The 17981-nt window shown below is 35.6% G+C and overlaps 1 protein-coding gene across 1 annotated transcript; it reads left to right on the top strand.

The window, feature by feature from the left end:
- Positions 1–6766: 6766 nt before the first annotated feature.
- LOC139731822 (serine/threonine/tyrosine-interacting protein-like) lies at positions 6767–16556 on the top strand. The gene is made up of 10 exons (XM_071642701.1): positions 6767–6882; positions 7424–7456; positions 8488–8541; positions 9805–9902; positions 10741–10801; positions 12338–12414; positions 13044–13094; positions 13757–13829; positions 14537–14603; positions 15587–16556. The coding sequence occupies exons 1-10, from the start codon at positions 6793–6795 to the stop codon at positions 15628–15630; spliced, it is 648 nt and encodes a 215-aa protein (XP_071498802.1). The 5' UTR covers positions 6767–6792; the 3' UTR covers positions 15631–16556.
- Positions 16557–17981: the final 1425 nt, after the last annotated feature.

Below are 17981 nucleotides of genomic sequence, written 5' to 3' on the forward strand. Positions count from 1 at the left end.
AACCGGATAATTTCACTCAAAATCTCAATGGTTGTTCAAATCTATGATCTTTCTAGCTCTAGCACAAAACAGGTCTTCATCCTCTGCATGGCCATTTGAGAATGATTGACAATCGCGCGTTCTCCCTACTCACCTAGCCGACCAGAGAATTTTTTTCGTATTTTTTTTTACCTTAAACTCTTCTTTTGCTGAAAAAAATTTAAACGTTCATAATACTCTCACAATAATTCGTTTTCCCACAGTCATGACGATATCAGTGAAACCCTTAATACTTTTAAAGAATATACAAAGAAAAAATAAGTTCTATCACGAAATATCACATCCCATATTTTCTTTTTTTTTTTCAGAAGAGTTACTTTTGCTAGATGATCACAATCATGTCATTGCAAGTCAGGCGGTTTTCTTTGAAATATTTCCCGATTAAAGCTGTTCTCAGGTTTTCTGAGTTTTAGACAAAATAGAGTAGTATCATTGCCTATTCATGCTACAAAAATTACTTTTGAATTCTTCATATGCCATAATTTCAACCAATCATAACAAAAAAGGGATTTTCTTGAAGCCAACTATTAAATTTAAAATTGTTGTTTTCCCATTTCCCGACACCAAGAATGAATTGATATTATATGGCTAAAAATAGGTCGCATGCTGTGATCACCAGTTGAGACCAAATACATTTGCAAAGAGGGTGACGATTGGTTGAATAAAACAACAACAACAACAACAAAAATCGGTCGTATAGCACAACTTAAAATCATTAGACTTGCATTATGTAACAAGTACTAGGAGTCTAGTATCCATTCCTAGTGTCCTGCTTATGTAGGATTTTCTACAGATATATAAAAAGCCTACATTGTAATTAGCGAGTAGGAGAGAGCGGGGAGAAGTGGGACATTATTTCAAGTTCGCCGATTTTCTTCTTATATCTTTTTATAGAAGAGATGATTACATTTCCTTTTGGGCTTGCATGAAGGTTCATATGGTAGGTTACATAAAGAGCTATAAGCTGGGGGTGGCACTGTTCTCAATTTTCTGCAGTTAATGAAAAGAAAAAACCTTATTTTGGGGGAGAAGTTGACCCACCCGTCGGGGTAAAGTGGGACAACGGCAAGGGAGAAATGGGACTGTGGGGGTATGGTCTATAGAAATGTCAAAGTTGGAAGGCGTAATGAAACATTGGTAATGAAAACAGTCAAACATAAATGATCTTTATTTCAACAAAACAACTTTGAACAACATGTTTGAAAATCTGAACTGCTTTACATGTAATGCTATTATGAGGGACAAATGGGACACGTTGTCCCAACTGTCCCTCACATGACATATACATAAATATGTACGACTGCTCAGTAACCATGCAGGCATTTGTCAAAAACAAGCTATATTAGTTGCATATTGATAAGGCTCACCACCAGCTTCAATTGTGCCCTTGAAATGATGAATACAAAGACAACAGGTTAATTAACTTGATTTCAAAAAAATATTATATTTTGGGGAAAATTTTCAATAGCAATTTATACATACTTAGAATTTGCCGAAGTGCATGGCTTTCTTAGTGTGATGTATGGTTGCTAGGGGCTTATTAATAGACGGCGAATTGTAATGTTCTTAAAGTTTTCTGTAGATTTTGATTTTTTGTACTACTTCCCCTATTTTGGGGGTGCTGAACACGAATCCACTTGTTGCCATTTTTCTAACTGACGTCTTCAGCCGTTGCCATGGCAACGCATTATTTTCCTTAAAAGAACATATATTCTTCATTAAACATCACAAAAACATGCTGTAAACACACAAAATATGTCATTATAAACCCTCTTTAATCAAATAAAGAAAATGCAATTCTTATAAAGTCATGGGTACCTCATAGCAATGACGGTTACCATGGTAACAGCTATTTATAAAGAAAATGATATTTTCATGAAAAAGCAAGAAAACATTACAAGATTGAGTGGAATATCTATCACAAATTGCTATCTTGATTATCAGCTTATTTTTCTACTATGTTCATTTCACTTCATTTTCGTTGCTATAGCAACAACATGACAAAAGCTGCCTTTTAAAGAAAAATAAGCATTGTGATTGAAAGAAAAGCAAGAATAAAAAACGTCGGTAGATGATAAATTTCTGTTTAGTGAGATCTTTTTATTTGGGGGGGGGGCTGTTTCCTTTATTTTGGGGGTGTCGAACACAAATCCACATGTTGCTGTATTTATGAATGACATCTTTAGCCGTTGCCATGGCAACAAATTATATTCTTCGAAAGAACACGTATTCTTCATAAAACATGCTATAAACACCAAAATAAGTCAAAATAAACATATCGCTTCAATCAAATTAAAAATCACAATATCTGACTGTCACGGCTACCTCATAGCAATGACGGTTGCCATGGTAACAGGTATTCTTTTTATGAAAATGATTTTTTCATCAAAAAGCATGAAAACATGAAAAGTTTGAGTAGTATACTCATTACAAATTATTATGTTAATCATCGGGGGTTTTTTCACTATGTTCATGCAAAAATTATCATCGTTGCTATGGCAACAACATGATTTTTCCCCCAGAAAGGAGAAGTATCTCATTAAAAGGGGAAAAATAAATAAATGATCAAATTTTGGAGAGTTTAATTTTTTTTCCGGCTCTTTTTTTTTTTTCTATGGGGGTAGGGGGGGGGGAATGCTGGAAAGGAATCCACCTGTGGCCACTTTTCTAGTGATGTCTTCAGCCGTTGGCATGGCAACAAATTATTTTCTTCAAAAGAACGTGTGTTCTTCATTTAACATCACTTTTTATCAAGTTCATTGTTACCTCATGGCAATGACTGTTGACATGGTAACATTTCTGAAAAAGAAAATACTGATATTTTAATGGAAAATTTGAAAATATGACGAGGTTGAGTAGCATATTCATTACAAATTATTATCAGCTTTTGTTTTCACAGAGTTCATTCCACATCATTTCTGTTGCTATAGCAATAACATGAGAAAATTGTTTCTTCAAGGATAAGGGCTCTTTAGCAATCTGTTGGAAATTGCTATAGGGGAGACATCATAGTCAGTTAAGGTTTACAAATGTCTTGGAGACATTACTGCTGAAACAGAGTACATCATGAGAGAAAATTTGAACTTTTGTATAGATTTTTACACGCTTGTATTGCTTGTTATTTGTATTTTATATTCCCTAGGTCTTCCATGGTAAATATATATATATTCCTTAACATGACGTTGCGAATGGGAACAGAAATGAACAGAATTACGTATGGCTAATAGTCTTGCTCATTTGTAATACTTCAAAACTTTGGCCATAATTTCAAGACATTTTTCTTGAAGATGGCAACCATGGCAACCATGTCAAATATTAACCATTATTACATAAATTCAAGGTTTCGAAGGAGCAATGTGATCAGAAATTCAGGAAGCTGTCTAACGTTAGTGTTTTCACTTTTTTTTGTTTAGTATATTTTTCCTTCCTTATCTAATGATTAACGTTATTTTTTCTTTAAAAATCAGTTTTTCTCATTTTATTGCTATAGCAACAAAGACGATGTGGGATGAATGTAGTGAAAGAAAAAAGATTTGATGGTAATTTGTAATAAATATACTCTTCAATCTTGTCATTTTTCATGTTTTTTCATGAACATGTTATTTTCTGTAACAAATTGTTGTTACCATGGCAACTGTCATTGCTATGAGGTAACCATGAACATGGAAAATTTTGATTTTTTACTAAATCAAAAAGACATGCTTATGTTGACACATTTTGTTGTTAACAGCATGTTTTCATGATGTTTAAAGGAGAACACCAATTGTCATGTTCTTTTAAAGAAAATAATTTGTTGCCATGGCAACGGCTGAAGACGTCATTTAGAAAAATGACCATAGGTGCATTCCTATTCAGCATCCCCAAAGTAGAGGAAAAAACACAAAAGATGTTAACTTTATAGAAATTGATCATTTATTTATTTTATTCTTTCTTTCCTTTTTAATGAAAGAGTTCTTCTTTATATAAAAGAAGATTGCCCTCATGTTGTCGCCATAGCAACGACAGTAATGTGGGACCACTGATGAGCACAGTGAAAAAAAAAAGCTGGTAATCATAATAGGACCCTAACTGGCAATAAATAACTACTCAATCTTTTCATGTTTTCATGCTTTTTTGATGAAAAAAAAACTATCATTTTCTTTTAAAAATAGCTGTTATCATGGCAACCGTCATCACTGTGAGGCAGCTGTGGCATTCGTACATTGTGATTTTCAATTTAATCTAAAGAAATATGTTTATATTGATATCTGTTGGAAATTACAGCATGTTTTTATAATGTTTAATGAAGAATACATTTTTTTAAAGAAAATAATTTGTTGCCATGGCAACGGCTAAAGATGTCATTTTGAAATATGGCAACAGGTGGATTCGTGTACGGCACTCCCAAAATAAGAGAAAGAGTAACAAAAAATCTTACTCTTCAGATGTGTATCATCTACCGATTGATTTCATTCTTGCTTTCCTTTTAACTGAAATACCTATTGTTTCTTCAAAAGGCACCTTTTGTCATGTTGTTGCTATAGCGCACGAAAAGGAAATGAAATGGACATTGTTGAAAAAAGCTGATTATCATGATAGTAGTTAGTAATCAATGTTCCTATCGATCTTGTTATATTTTCTTGCTTTTTCTTGAAAATATCACTGTTTTCTTTAAAAATAGTTGTTACCATGGCAACCATCGTTGCTACAAGGTAACCATGGCATTATAAGAATTGTGATTTTTAATTTGATTAAAGAGATATCTACATTGACTTATTATGGTGTTAACAGCATATTTTTATGATGTTTGATAAAGAATACATGTTCTTTTAAAGAAAATAATTCGTTGCCATGGCAACGGCTGAAGACGTTGGTTAGAAAAATGGCAACAGGTGGATTCGTGTTCAGCACCCCCAATATAGGGAAAATAGCAAAAAAAAAGCAAAAATCTACAGAAAATTTTAAGAACACCCCAATATTGTGACAACTCGCCGTCTACTATATTGTAGATAATAAGCAAATCGCTGATTTGTTGAACAGTGTTTGATTTAGAGAACGTGTCCCACTTGACCCGCGTCCCAACTCACCCCGGTACCTACAATCCCCCTATAATCTCAATTAGTAACTTACAAACATACAGTCACCTGTTATGCCTATGGTACTGCCGAAGCAATTGAAAGCAAAAACTTTTTTAACAATACTGGTGTCTTTCAATTTGAGATAAGCAGACTACTACAGGGGCCGCGGAACGTTTTTCAGTTTGGGGGGGGGGGGGGGGGGTATCAAGGTCAATTCCTCCCCCCGCTTAGACGCACCGGCATAGCCTGGATAATGATCTTCTGATCTTGGGAGGGCGGCGGTTAGGCCTATAATATGCCAGGGAGCCAAGCGACCGAGCCCGAGCGAGCGGAGGGAAGGAGGGGGGGGGGGGGGGGGGGAGGGTGTGGGAGGGGGGTGTTCCCCCTCCCACGGTGAGAACTTTTTGCATTTTTATGTTGTAAATGGTGCAATTTGATGCATGTTTCCCGTCTTTTATCGACTTGAAACGGCCCCACTTGTTTAAGGTAGCAGGATATTTTGATGTGGATTATTATTGAACAATTTGCCTATAAAGACTTGAAACCCCCGCTTACACTTATCGGCGTAGCCTGGATAATGATCTTGGGATATTGGGAGGGCGGTGGTTACTATGCCAGGGAGCGAAGCGACCGAGCCCGAGCGAGCTTAGGGAACGGGGGGGGGGGGGGGTGGGAGGGGGTGTTCCCCCTTCCACGGTGAGAACTTTTTGCATTTTTATGTTGTAAATGGTGCAATTTGATGCATGTTTTCCGTCTTTTATCGACTTGAAACGGCCCCACTTGTTTAAGGTATAGGAGGATATTTTGGTGTGGATTATTATTGAACAATTTGCCTATAAAGTGGTAGCATATGAATAAACTTCTTGTATAAATTTATTGTTACAATTAATTTCATGAATGTTGTCTGTTAAGCAATCAAACAGAAGAGGCATGCTCACGAGAGTGTATATACAAAAGGGATATTTCTCCTCCTACACGAAGGTGATTTTACATTTTCAGACCTGAAATTCAGCGATCTGGTGCAAACTTTTGGTGCAATACTTGGACTTTTTTCTAGCTCCCCAGCCCCCCCCCCCAAAAAAAAATGGAAATAATTTAGTTTTTTTTTTCAGGAAAGTGTTAATACTAAAAAGCAAAATCACGGCATTTAGCTCTTATTCCGCGTGTGCATCATCTGTGTGTATGTACAAAGTCTAATGAGGTAGTCGTAGAGGGGGAGGGGAATGCCCCCTCCCAATCGACGGAGCTTTTGCGTTTTTGAAATCAAGATAAAGCGATCTGAAGCACACTTTTTGTGAGAAATTCGGGTAATGTGATTTTCCCCCGATTTTTCCCCTTTCTTTCTTTTTTTTTCTTTGATTTTTTTTTTCACGATCAAAAAGTGTGGGGGGCTACAGCCCCCCCCCCCCCCCCCCCCGCTTCCGCGGCCCCTGTACTAAACTGTCTCCAGAAATCTGCCATATCATGTGGGTGGAGAACACCCCCGACTCCCACTTGCGAGTACTAGTACAGTACACGGAATGACGAAGTCGATCGCATTCATCATCAGCTTAGCTCATCTTTTATCCATGCATGCAGTGCAGTGCACATCAGTTAGCTACGAGTGCAAGCGGGGGAGGGACGGGAGCGTGAGTGAGCTCTCTCTTGCTGTGTAACGTGCTGATCGAGTGTTGTGTTTTCAGCTGCTGTGGCAGCGATGGCAGAGCCATATTACGAAGACGCACTTTCCACATTACTGCAAACACTCAAGTTCCCTCAGATCCCTAATTGTGATGGAGAACCCGGGGTAAGCTTTCAAGTTGCATAGAGCACTATGCTCCATTTTGATATCCTATTAAATCGGTATATAGTTTTGCGGTGTTGTTTTTTTGTTATGAAACAGTCAGTCCCATGTATTGTAAATTTTGCTGTAACCCGATAAATTTTATTCAGCTGAAATTGTTAGACAGGATCCTATGATCCTACCAACTGCGACCACTGATCTTTATCGGAAATGCTCCAAATCCAGATATATCTCTATCCATAGAATATGACGGCAGGCTAGGTTGACTGCCACCCATTTCACCTATTTTGAGTCCTTGCATAAAATTTGGTCCGGTCTCCAAGACTCCAACCAGCAACCTTTTTAAAGTTTTTGTTGGTTTTGTAAATTTATACATCCTGTAGTAGAAAGCCTATATGCACGGCCATTTCATGATTTAGACTCTAAATTTATATTGTAACAATGATCATACATGGTACCTGTGTGTCCTCTTAAAAAGGTTGAATCATAGTCTGTCATGATTTATCAGAATTGTTTTGTTTATTTTTTCCTGTCATCTGTACAGGATTGGGTGTATACAAGAAGGAGAGAAATGCAGGTAAAATTTACATGTTTTTGTTGTCGTGTGTTTGTTTTAGTTTTATGGGTTTTTTGTGGGTTTTTTTATGCTAGAGTAGTCTCAAGAATTCCATTTAACTGCTTCCCATCAAAAGAAGACTCACTATTTACCAAGTGAGTAGCAGCTTCTAATGAGATGTCATTTATCAATGAAAACTTGAATGCTGAATGACTGTTCAAAATACATGGTGCTATTTTATACGTCTGTGTTTAAACTGTACAGTGCTACAACTCATAATTGTTCCTCATGCATACTGTGTATTAGTGTTGGTGGTTTTCAGGAATGTTTCACATTTATTCATGTCCATGCCAGCTCACATTTTCTAGACATGAATGAGACTTGTTATGATTGAGCTTATTTAAAAAGAAAAAGCAGGTACACAAATGACTGTGTTACTAGGAACACTAGCTTTTTCACTGAAGCTACATTTAGGATTTACGCCCAATTTGGCTACATTCTATGTATGTACTGCATCACTAAAGATAAAAGCAAGAATCAAAACAGATCAAACATTACAGTAATTGAAGTGTTTCCAATTGCTGAAAGCATTGAGATTCTGAAAAAAAGGAAAAATAAAATTCTTAATGTTTGTTCTCTAATCAGAATGATTGTAGGACTTCTAAACTGATGTATCCGACGGATTAATGCAAACACAAAAGACTGCTATTTTCAGTAACTGATGCCATGAAATCTACCAATGTCCTGTGGTAATGTTGATGCTGATGTTAATACAACTTGACACACAAGGTATTCTGTGGATTCAGGATAATGGAGTTTCTCTGAAACTGAGGATACTGATATTGTTTTCTTGCCACAAATACTACTAGTACCTAATATGGTCTAAGAAATACAATTATACAATTGACATAGACTATCTCCATTCTATGGCAGAATTGCTGGAAATCGTGTAGTTTGCTGCAAAAACGCAGTGATAATGCATGCATATAAATGTATGATGAGAAAAATTTGTTAGCTAGCTTTTAGGAATATCAACATTGTTCATTCTGTAGGAAATTCTTCCAGGCTTATACCTTGGACCATATGCAGCTGCTACAAAGAGCAAGGTATGACCCTACTCCTTGAATTGAGACTAGAATGTACCCATGTGACATGGTCATTTTTATGTAAAGACAGAAGCAACAGCTAATTGACAATCTTGGATATCTCTGACAAAAGACAAGAGAGTTAATTATGTTTATTAAATTGAGGATAATTCATCTCACATGACATTTTGTATTCACCTCAAAATGATTTCCGTGGTCATGTGAATATGCTTGCCTTTTACAAATTACCTCAATCACTTTATGTCAAGATCAAAGAAAGTACAAAGTTACAAATTTACTTGTGATTTTTTTTTCTTTTTCTTGTTTCTTTTTGGGATTCAGCAAATTCACATTATTTGCATTCTGTATGCACTATGGATATGAGATCACATTTACACTACCATGACACCAATGCAAATTCTGTCAAGACATTATGTTACTAGAACTCACCAACATTGAAATTGAAAATCATTGAAAATCAGTTTTGTTGGTATAGTCTAATACTGTATGATTTACTGTATTGGATACACATCATGCACTTCTTTGTAAAAATATTTCTTTTTTTTTTTTTTTTTTTTTTTTACAGTTTCGGTATATGCATGCTTATCCACTTCCAAGTGTGGATACAACTTACCCTGATAAATTTCACATGTTTTTGTACACGACACACATATGTTCAGTTTCGGATGTCATCAAGATGAAAGTACAAGCATGAGCAGGATGCTGGCTCATGAGCTTCAGTACAATGCCAAAACATTAGAGACCTGAAACAAGTGCATGACATTTACCTTACATTTGATATTTTGTGACAGATTACAGCTGGCGAATATGCTAGGCATACTGTGCCATAGCAAAAGCAAAAATAAAAGTTCACTGCTTAAACATTTATGTACACAGTGATAATGTCATTGGTGCCTATCATGCAGTCATATTTTGATTGCCTTTAAGAAACATTTTCTGTTCCATATCATTTGCAATGTAAGCTATCACGTTTTTGCTACTAAGTCTCTTATAGTGCTCATATCACAATATTTTTTGTCTTTTCTAATACTATGCACTCTCATAACAAACTTCTTGAGAATTGATTTTTCTTATACTGTAGTTAGCATTGGTTTTATTGGGCTTCTGAAAACAATACACAAAGACTTTATTTTGTAACTTTATATCAGTATTCTGAATGTACAGTCTGTATGAAAGTTCGCCATATCATATGTATGTATTTTGGTTCAAAGTATTGTAAATACCTTCTTGCTCTTTCTCACTCATTTTTCTACTATATCCTAGTTACCTGTCCTATTGGAGCATGGGATCACCCATATTTTGTGCATCTCTCAGGCACCTGAAGCTGGGCTAATCAAACCAAACTTCCCAGACAGATTTCAGTAAGAAAAAACAGTTGATATCTTTATGTCTGTAGAATGTAAAGGAAGATATAATACAACCAGATTGCTGCTGATGTTTATGTTTTATACATGCTAATTAATTGATTTTAACCATTTCATTTTCTTAAAAGGGGGATTCTTTTTACCCTTTAAACAATTTCACTAATTAACGTAACTAAACATTAATGCAACAGGTCCCTGGCTTGTTTGGAGGAAAGTTTTGTTTTGTTCTTCTACTTTTCCCCAAGCATAGTAATAAGGTTGGCCCTTTTTCTCACCCTTTCATACTGTGGTATGATCAATAATGTGTAGATTGTGATTGAATGAGAGATTGTGATTTTCAATTCTAGAAAAATTAATTTGGTGATAAAATCGTGCGTACAACACACAGGAATGGCAAGAAATATTTCTCTGGAATGTTTCAGTGCTTACTTTCTGTGATACTTCTCGGCTTTCAATCTTTGTGTGTGTGTATTGGTACTGCTGGCCTAAATTCATTGTTACCTCCCATCGGTCTATCATAGGTATCAACCTACCCACATAAGTTTGTTTAATTTCTGTAACTTTTGAATGTTGACATAATTCTAGACTGCCTTGCTTAACAGAATACATTGGACAAGTGAGATAGAGACAAAGATACAGGAGCAAAGTGGTATGGGGATAGACAGACAGATAGACAGACAGACAGACAGACAAACAGACAGACAGACAGATTTATAGAGAGAGATAGAGCAAGCATGAAGATAGAGGAGATAAGTTCCGCAGCAGAGCAGTGATTTTTGAGGTCAAGAGATACCGATGTTTAGTCTCCTTCACATGCTGTTTCTGTGTGCTCCAGATATCTTGTCCTGGACATTGCAGATAACGCCATGGAAAACATCATTAGACACCTTCCCACAGTAAGTGCAGGATGCTGAAATAACATGATATTGGCTGAACAGTCGGACAGGTTGGGGTGATAACAAGCTTCCCTTGGTTTCCTTGCCGATGTGTCTACTATAAATAGCAACACGAGTGGGCATAAAAGACACTTCACTATAGACATTGTTTGCAGACATGAAGTTGTGTCATAAACATCTATGTGGGTTAGAGGCATTTGTATTGTATCTTTCTTCCCTTCATAATCCTCCATTACTGTTTTTTGATATGTTGTGATTTTTTTTTTAGTCACTCTCTATTTCCCTGTGAATAGAAAGGACTGTTGCTTTGAGATTTTTATACAGTTGTTATCAAAATGATAGCCATTAGATTTGTTTTTTTCTGTGTTTTTCATTCCAACTTGCTTTTTGGAGAATCACTAGCCAAGACACATGAATGTGGTAGGCGTCATGTAAATTGTACACTACATATGTGCTGTTATTTTTTCTCGCAAGGTCTCCGGTGTTCAGATAAATACCCCAGATGAATAAACAAAAAAAAAAAAAAATGAAAATGCCCGTATTACTGCTCAGTATGACAAAAATTTGTTTGTTTTGTGGTTTTTTTTTTTTTTACTTGTTTGTGTGTTCCCACTTTGACTGGCTTCCAATCTGATCACTGTATTGTGTATGTGACATAATAATAGCTACTGAATTATGGACATAAACATGATTTATATTCAGAAATCAATTGATAAGTTATGAGCCAACATTGTCATCACCTTGTCAGATTTGCAGGTATTGTTGGGAATGATGTTCCATCTCAATCTTTGTAGAATCTTCTAACATGCTTTTTGTTGAGCCTGTTTGATCATGTTTTTGTAATGATTTTTTTTTTTGAGGGGTCGGGAGCTTGTTTGATTTTACCCAATTTATTGCAGTTGCCTTTAGAATGACATAAAGTTTTACTTTGAGAAGGAGATCATGCATTTAAGCCCTGTCTTGCATGTAAATCCTTGGGCAAGATGTTATACTGATTGTGTCTGTCATAACCTAGGTGTGAATATGGGTACCTAGCAATGCTGGAAAAACAGAACCATTTCATGATGATGATGATGATGATGATGATGATATTTATTATTATCTCCACCAAGGAAGCTATGTTTTTATCGCTGTTGGTTTGTCTGTCTGTTTGCAAAATGCCTCAAAAAGTTGTTAACAGCTTTGAATTAAATTTACAGGGAAGGTTGATAATGGTACAAGGAATAGATGATTAAATTTTGGTAAACACAAGGCTCCTTTAATCGTTTCTTTAATTTAGGGGGAATTTGGCAAAATGTCAGCCTGCAAGTAGGGTTGAAAATGAGCTGCTTGGCATCATCATCATCATCGTCATCATTATCATTATCATTATCATTATTATTATTATTATTATTATTATTATTATTATCATTATTATTATTATTATTATTATTATTATTATCATTATTATTATTATTATCATTATTATTATTATCATCATCATCACATCTACTATGACTACTTCTAAACTGCTATCATTACCATTATTCTCTGCAGGTGAAAAACTTCATTGATGCGTGTCTGCAGGCAGGCGGCAGAGTCTTAGTTCATGGAAATGCTGGCATATCTCGGAGGTAATTTGCATCTCACCATACAGTCATGTTTCGGCAGCATTTACCCCAAAGAGAGAGATGGATTATATGTGATGTTTGAAGGTTTGTTTCTGCATGGTGAGACAAGTGTTTATATACATCATTTGCAGTGCTTATTGTGTGATAGTCTACACAAGAAATGACCCTTTTCTTTAAAGCAGAACAGATCACAACAGTGCATTTGATTGATATTGTATTGGGGCATTGTACCTTCTTCTTTCCTCTTTATCTTTCTTCTAAGCTCTGAGAGATGTTTTGATATTATAAGAGCTTTATGAATATTGTGAATTATTATTTTTATTATTATTGTCAAGCTTTATTGATTAATGAAATGTTGTATTCATCAGTCTTGTAGTGTTTCATTCTCAGACACCCATTGTTGTACCCCAACTGCCCAAACTTTAGCACCGCAAAATCGGAGATAAATTAGTTCCATATCCATACTCTGAGAGCACTGTTTATCATTCCATTGTAATCAGATAAAGTAAAGTGATACTATAATTGACCAATAAATGCTTCTTCATTCCATGGGACTTGTATAATCAAAAGCCATTTGACATCAGATATTGAGAGTTGTTATTTCTTTCCTTCTTGTCATTGTATCTTAATAGTGCAGCACTGGTCATTGGATATCTAATGGAAACATATGGACTTAGGTACAGGTATGTAAGACTGAATATGACAAGATGCAGATATTTGTCACCTGTTCTGATGTTCATTTATGTCTCAATCATCACTGAAGTTATTCCAACAGATTTTGATATCTCTGTACATTTCTTACATCAATCAAGCATAGTAATCGGAGATAACAAAACTAAGTCAAAACTTCTGTCTCGTCTCAGCATAAACTTGAAATTTTTAGATGCTGTTGATGATGATGCTGTTTCCCCTCTTACAAAAATGTGGTTGTACCCCCAAAACGAAACGTAATGAAATCACCCATTGTGTATAGTGTAGTTAATCATCTAACTTATTTTTTTTTAGCAATTTTAGGAGCAATGCGAAATGTAAGAAACCCTGAAACAAATAGCCTTATAAATGAAGTGGCAGTGAATCTGCTTTATCAATACCAGCACTCTAGCACTGACTACAGTCACTTCTTAAATTGCCAGTTTTGTTTTATTTCTAATGAAAATGTGAGTGGCACAATGACAAATGCGTGAGGCATTTCATTGTATCACAGTCAGTTGTTCCAAGTTTTCCAAAAGAAGTTTTAAACAATTTGTTACTATATGCATCTCTTTTAAATGATGTCATAGGAATGATAAAATCATAATTATGTGTGAGAGATTGATCCTTGTATTCATTTTGTTGTCTCTGTCAGAACTGCATATCACTATGTACAAGAGAGGAGATTCTGCATCAGTGTAAATGATGGATTTGCCAGTCAGCTGAAGGTAAATAAATACCAGCCAATTTTCTCCAGCAGGTGAATGAAATTGAATCCATCCTGATATAAAGTTTGTGTGTCCCTTTTGCAATCCTGAAAATTACCTCATAGATTCCTTTCATAGGCTGGCATATTGATGGGGTAGGTATTCAAGCCTTTCTTCAGAATAATAAAATTTGAAATTCGGACCCCTAAAAAATTCCATTACTGTTATTTACAGTACTGAATGGTAACATGGGGTTAGTTTTTCATTTCTTAAAAAAAACAAAAAAAACAAAACTGGTGCATCACTGTAAAATTTCACATGTGATGTTGGGAGACATTATTCTTCAACTGTGCAAAATTTTGTGACATATGCAAAAGGAATATTTACAACCCGTAATGGAACAGTATTTTCAAATGGAAATGTTGACTGGAAATTGAGGTATATTGGTTGCAAACTTGTGACATCTTTAATATGATTATAAATTTGTTGAGGAATGTGAGCAACTGATGTGCAGCCATATCAGATTTGCCTGACAATTTCAAGCTTGGTTCATCTTTGAATTCTGCTCCCTTCTTTACCAGAACTAGTTTAGGAAGAAAAACACCTTTTCTTAGCTAATTGTGTTGCATCAAAATCATTGTAAAATTATTGTGTGTGTGTGTGTGTGTGTGTGTGTTTGTGACCTTCAATGCTATCATCTGTTTGTCCTTCTATCATCCATCTTGCAGGCCTATGAGTCTATATTTACGGCTAGAATTCAAATGCAGCAAAATGCATCAGAGAATCCACAACTGGGTAAGTCAAGATCAGACTTATACATGTATACCATCCGTGTGTTCTCTTTTCCTCTTTTTACCATAGCAAATGTACTATATATATAGTCAAAGGATAGATCTGTACATCCATACTTCCTGCACAGGGAAAGAAACAAAATCTGTGGTGAAAATCATATTGAAAGTACAGTCTGCGTTTACACCGAGCACGGTGCGGGCAACGGGCTGGGTTTTTGCTATGGCGTGTCAAAAGAAACCATGTCTGGTTAAGTTAAAAAAGAATCAGTAATTTGATATAAAATCACCCAAAATGTTATTCTTATGTCAAAATCAAGAGCAACAAAATCAACAGGAGAAGATAAATATTGTAACAAAATTATTAGCAGAGAAGTGATATTGTAACAGAACCGGACATGGTTAATTTTGGTGCACCATAGCAAAAACCCGGCCTTTTGCTCATATCGTGTTCGCGTAAACGGGACTTTATGGTTTATGGAATTACATGCCAAAGGTCTGTGTAAAATTGTAAGTTGATGATAAATTCAGGAGATTACATTAGAAACATTTGATGGATGTAATAGGAATTATAGAAGTGAAAAAATGTGCATTTAATATGCTGATGAAGTATTATGAATTCCTAATTCATTTCTATGTCCCCAAAGACCTTCGGTGCAACATCAAGGTGGATACATTAATGGAATTTAATCTTGAGGAATGTATAAAGCACTGATAAAAACTAGACTTGGTGATTAGAGCAGGTTAAAGAGAGGGAGAAGTGCATTAGTGTGTTTTGCTCTTTTTCTAGTCTTTTTTAAATCGAAATCCCCCTCCAAGTTTTGTTTTGTCAACTTTCTTTCACACTATTTTGTAGGTCTAGCGCACAAGTCTAAATAACATCACAGTAGACATTGGTGTTGTCTTTTTTGTTTTCGTTGTTGTTTATCAAATGGATTGAGCGTTTACCTTCTGTGTTTTTGTTTTGCATCATTTTGTTTTTCTAAATAGGATTAAAGCGCCCTCTGGAGGAAGAGGAGATGGAGCCCGACTAACCAGATTTAAGATTCATATTTGATTCAATTCCTGTGCAATGATAATGATTGGCAGCATGATGTAGAATAGTTCCTGCTTACTTTTACATACCGGTAATCATTCCATGTTGAATAATGTATGACATATGCATGTGGTATGAGATAACTCTTTGTCACAAGTGTGCATGGTTAAAAAAAAAAAAGTGTAATTGATTGTGTTAGATTCAGCAATGAAGAGTTCTGCATTTTGCCAGTATATTTTCCTACCTGTAGAATGAAACACTGCCAAGCACAGACCACCGCACATCACTTGAACATACACATATCTGTACGTGTGTATAATAAATATTACTTCCTTTTGCATAGACAAATGTTTATACTGCATATGATATTAAATGTTTTTCTTTCCCAAAGCTTCTTAAAAACACAGTTGCAATCAAGATGCTTTGAAAGCATCATCTGTTACAAGCCTAAACAAATACAGTATATTATTCTTTTGTGTGTGTGTGTGTGTCATGGTTCGAGGGAGTAGATAATTGTAGGCTCAGGCTCAGATGTAATTGTTCATGCATCTATTTATATTTTTATAAGATGTCACTTGGCTTACATAGTTGCATGCCAATTCTGCAATACTTAGTGATAAACTTCCTCATGTTGTATGCCCTCACTTACAAAACTGAAATGCTTTTGTTTCATTTCCTTTTGACTTAGTGCCCATCCTGTTTTTATGCACATATTCTGTTGCTTTATCCGTTCATCCATTTTAATGTATAACTCCTGCCATAAGATTGAAAAGGACATGTTCAAAATGGAGACATTATAGCATTTATGTAAAAAGTATGCAATAGCATGTACATATGCATTCATTATTTAAAAAAAGAAAATAGAATAAGATATGATTAGGCCAGTAAAGGTTCTATTTACATGTACGTATTTAGAATAAGTGAAGTCCATGGAGCATTTTGTAGATACTACACATTGACACACACACACACACACACACACACACACACACACACACACACACACACACAATGTTTCAGGTATCAACAAGTACTGGTATCTGACATTAGCGAAGTGAAGAAGCTCTGTCTGCGAGTCTTGAAATCCTAATTTGCCAAATTATGGATGATATTCATCTTAATGTTCATTTGTTCAAATTATTGTTGCTATTCCTCCCTACTTGGATAATCACATCCATGCAAGGTTTTGAGAAAGAGTAGCTGCAAGGAAAAAAAAGGGGGATGGGGTTGTTGCGAGGTCTATCTCTGGTATCAAAATTGATTGAAAAGATGTATCATGGCTTGAAGCAGCAGGTTCATTCAGGAAAGAGAACAAAATCAAATAAGGCTTTTCTGCATGAGTAAGGCCTCAATATTTTCTTTAAGCCTGAACTTGCTGCGTAAAGACTTCAAATGAAATATCCTTTCATAATTTTAACAAAACCCATTACATCACACAGAGTTCCCAAAAGCTGTTTCATGTGAAGCTGCCACTGAAGGATCATGGTCTAAGCATAGAACAGAATTATTTCATCAGAATTTATGGTAGTGTTTTGCTGAAAAATTAGTGTTTGCTTTCATTCGATCTATTCAAGATGATAGCCGGGGTGAAAGCAATAGGAGGTGAAAACAGCCTGGTGAGTTTATCCTGCTGAGTGGACATGGGATATACATTAACAAGTTCTCAGAAGGGCTCAAAATTCATGGTTCACCATTTTGAATTTACTTTGCAATACATCAAAAGGGTCTACATCAAAAGGGTCTACCAAGAAACTTGTCTGGCTGACACGAGTTGGCTAGATAATGACTTGTTTTGAAGTATTTCAAGATCAAGTGTTAAATGATTTCAGTTGTATGCATACTTTTATCCCTAAAGGCCCTCCCCTTTTAGTAGTGCATAGGTAAAACATAGTGAAATGATTGATCTTTCTCTGACAGTGGTATTTCCCAACAACCTGCATGCAATTCACTCTCAGGCAGAAGATTGGTGGATATTTACTGTGACCTGGTTTGTCAATTTTTGATAATTGACTTCAAAAAAAATTGTGCATCAACCACGATCAGGTATGCTCCGAGGCTGTAGTACTTCTTGTGAACCTCTTTGGCTAAATTTCAAATTGGAGTGTTACCCAACTAAAGTTGTATTATCACAGCATTATTTTACATTTTTCTTATGCATATGTTTCCACTTTAGAACCAAAACTGACAGTTTCTGCAGGCCTATGGAAGCTATATTTAACCTTTACCATTCCCAAAACTTTGCATGGGCTGTAGCTGCTGTTGCTGTTGTTGTATGTCAGATTTAGAGCAATAATGTCAGTTGCATGTCTTTAAAGTGCAATACTGCACAACATAGCTATATGTCATATG

The sequence above is a fragment of the Diadema antillarum genome, unplaced genomic scaffold (assembly GCF_040938485.1).
Source record: "Diadema antillarum isolate AM-2024a unplaced genomic scaffold, OU_Dant_1.0 scf00000023, whole genome shotgun sequence".
In the NCBI taxonomy this organism is placed as follows: domain Eukaryota; kingdom Metazoa; phylum Echinodermata; class Echinoidea; order Diadematoida; family Diadematidae; genus Diadema; species Diadema antillarum.

What these genes read in the sequence shown, in the direction of transcription:
- LOC139731822 (XM_071642701.1), top strand. Translation starts at nt 6,793, where the DNA reads ATGGCAGAGCCATATTACGAAGACGCACTTTCCACATTACTGCAAACA. An exon ending in CAAGAAGGAGAGAAATGCAG is followed by an intron (nt 7,457 to 8,487) that starts GTAAAATTTACA and finishes TTCATTCTGTAG; the next exon opens with GAAATTCTTCCAGGCTTATA. An exon ending in AATGCTGGCATATCTCGGAG is followed by an intron (nt 12,415 to 13,043) that starts GTAATTTGCATC and finishes GTATCTTAATAG; the next exon opens with TGCAGCACTGGTCATTGGAT.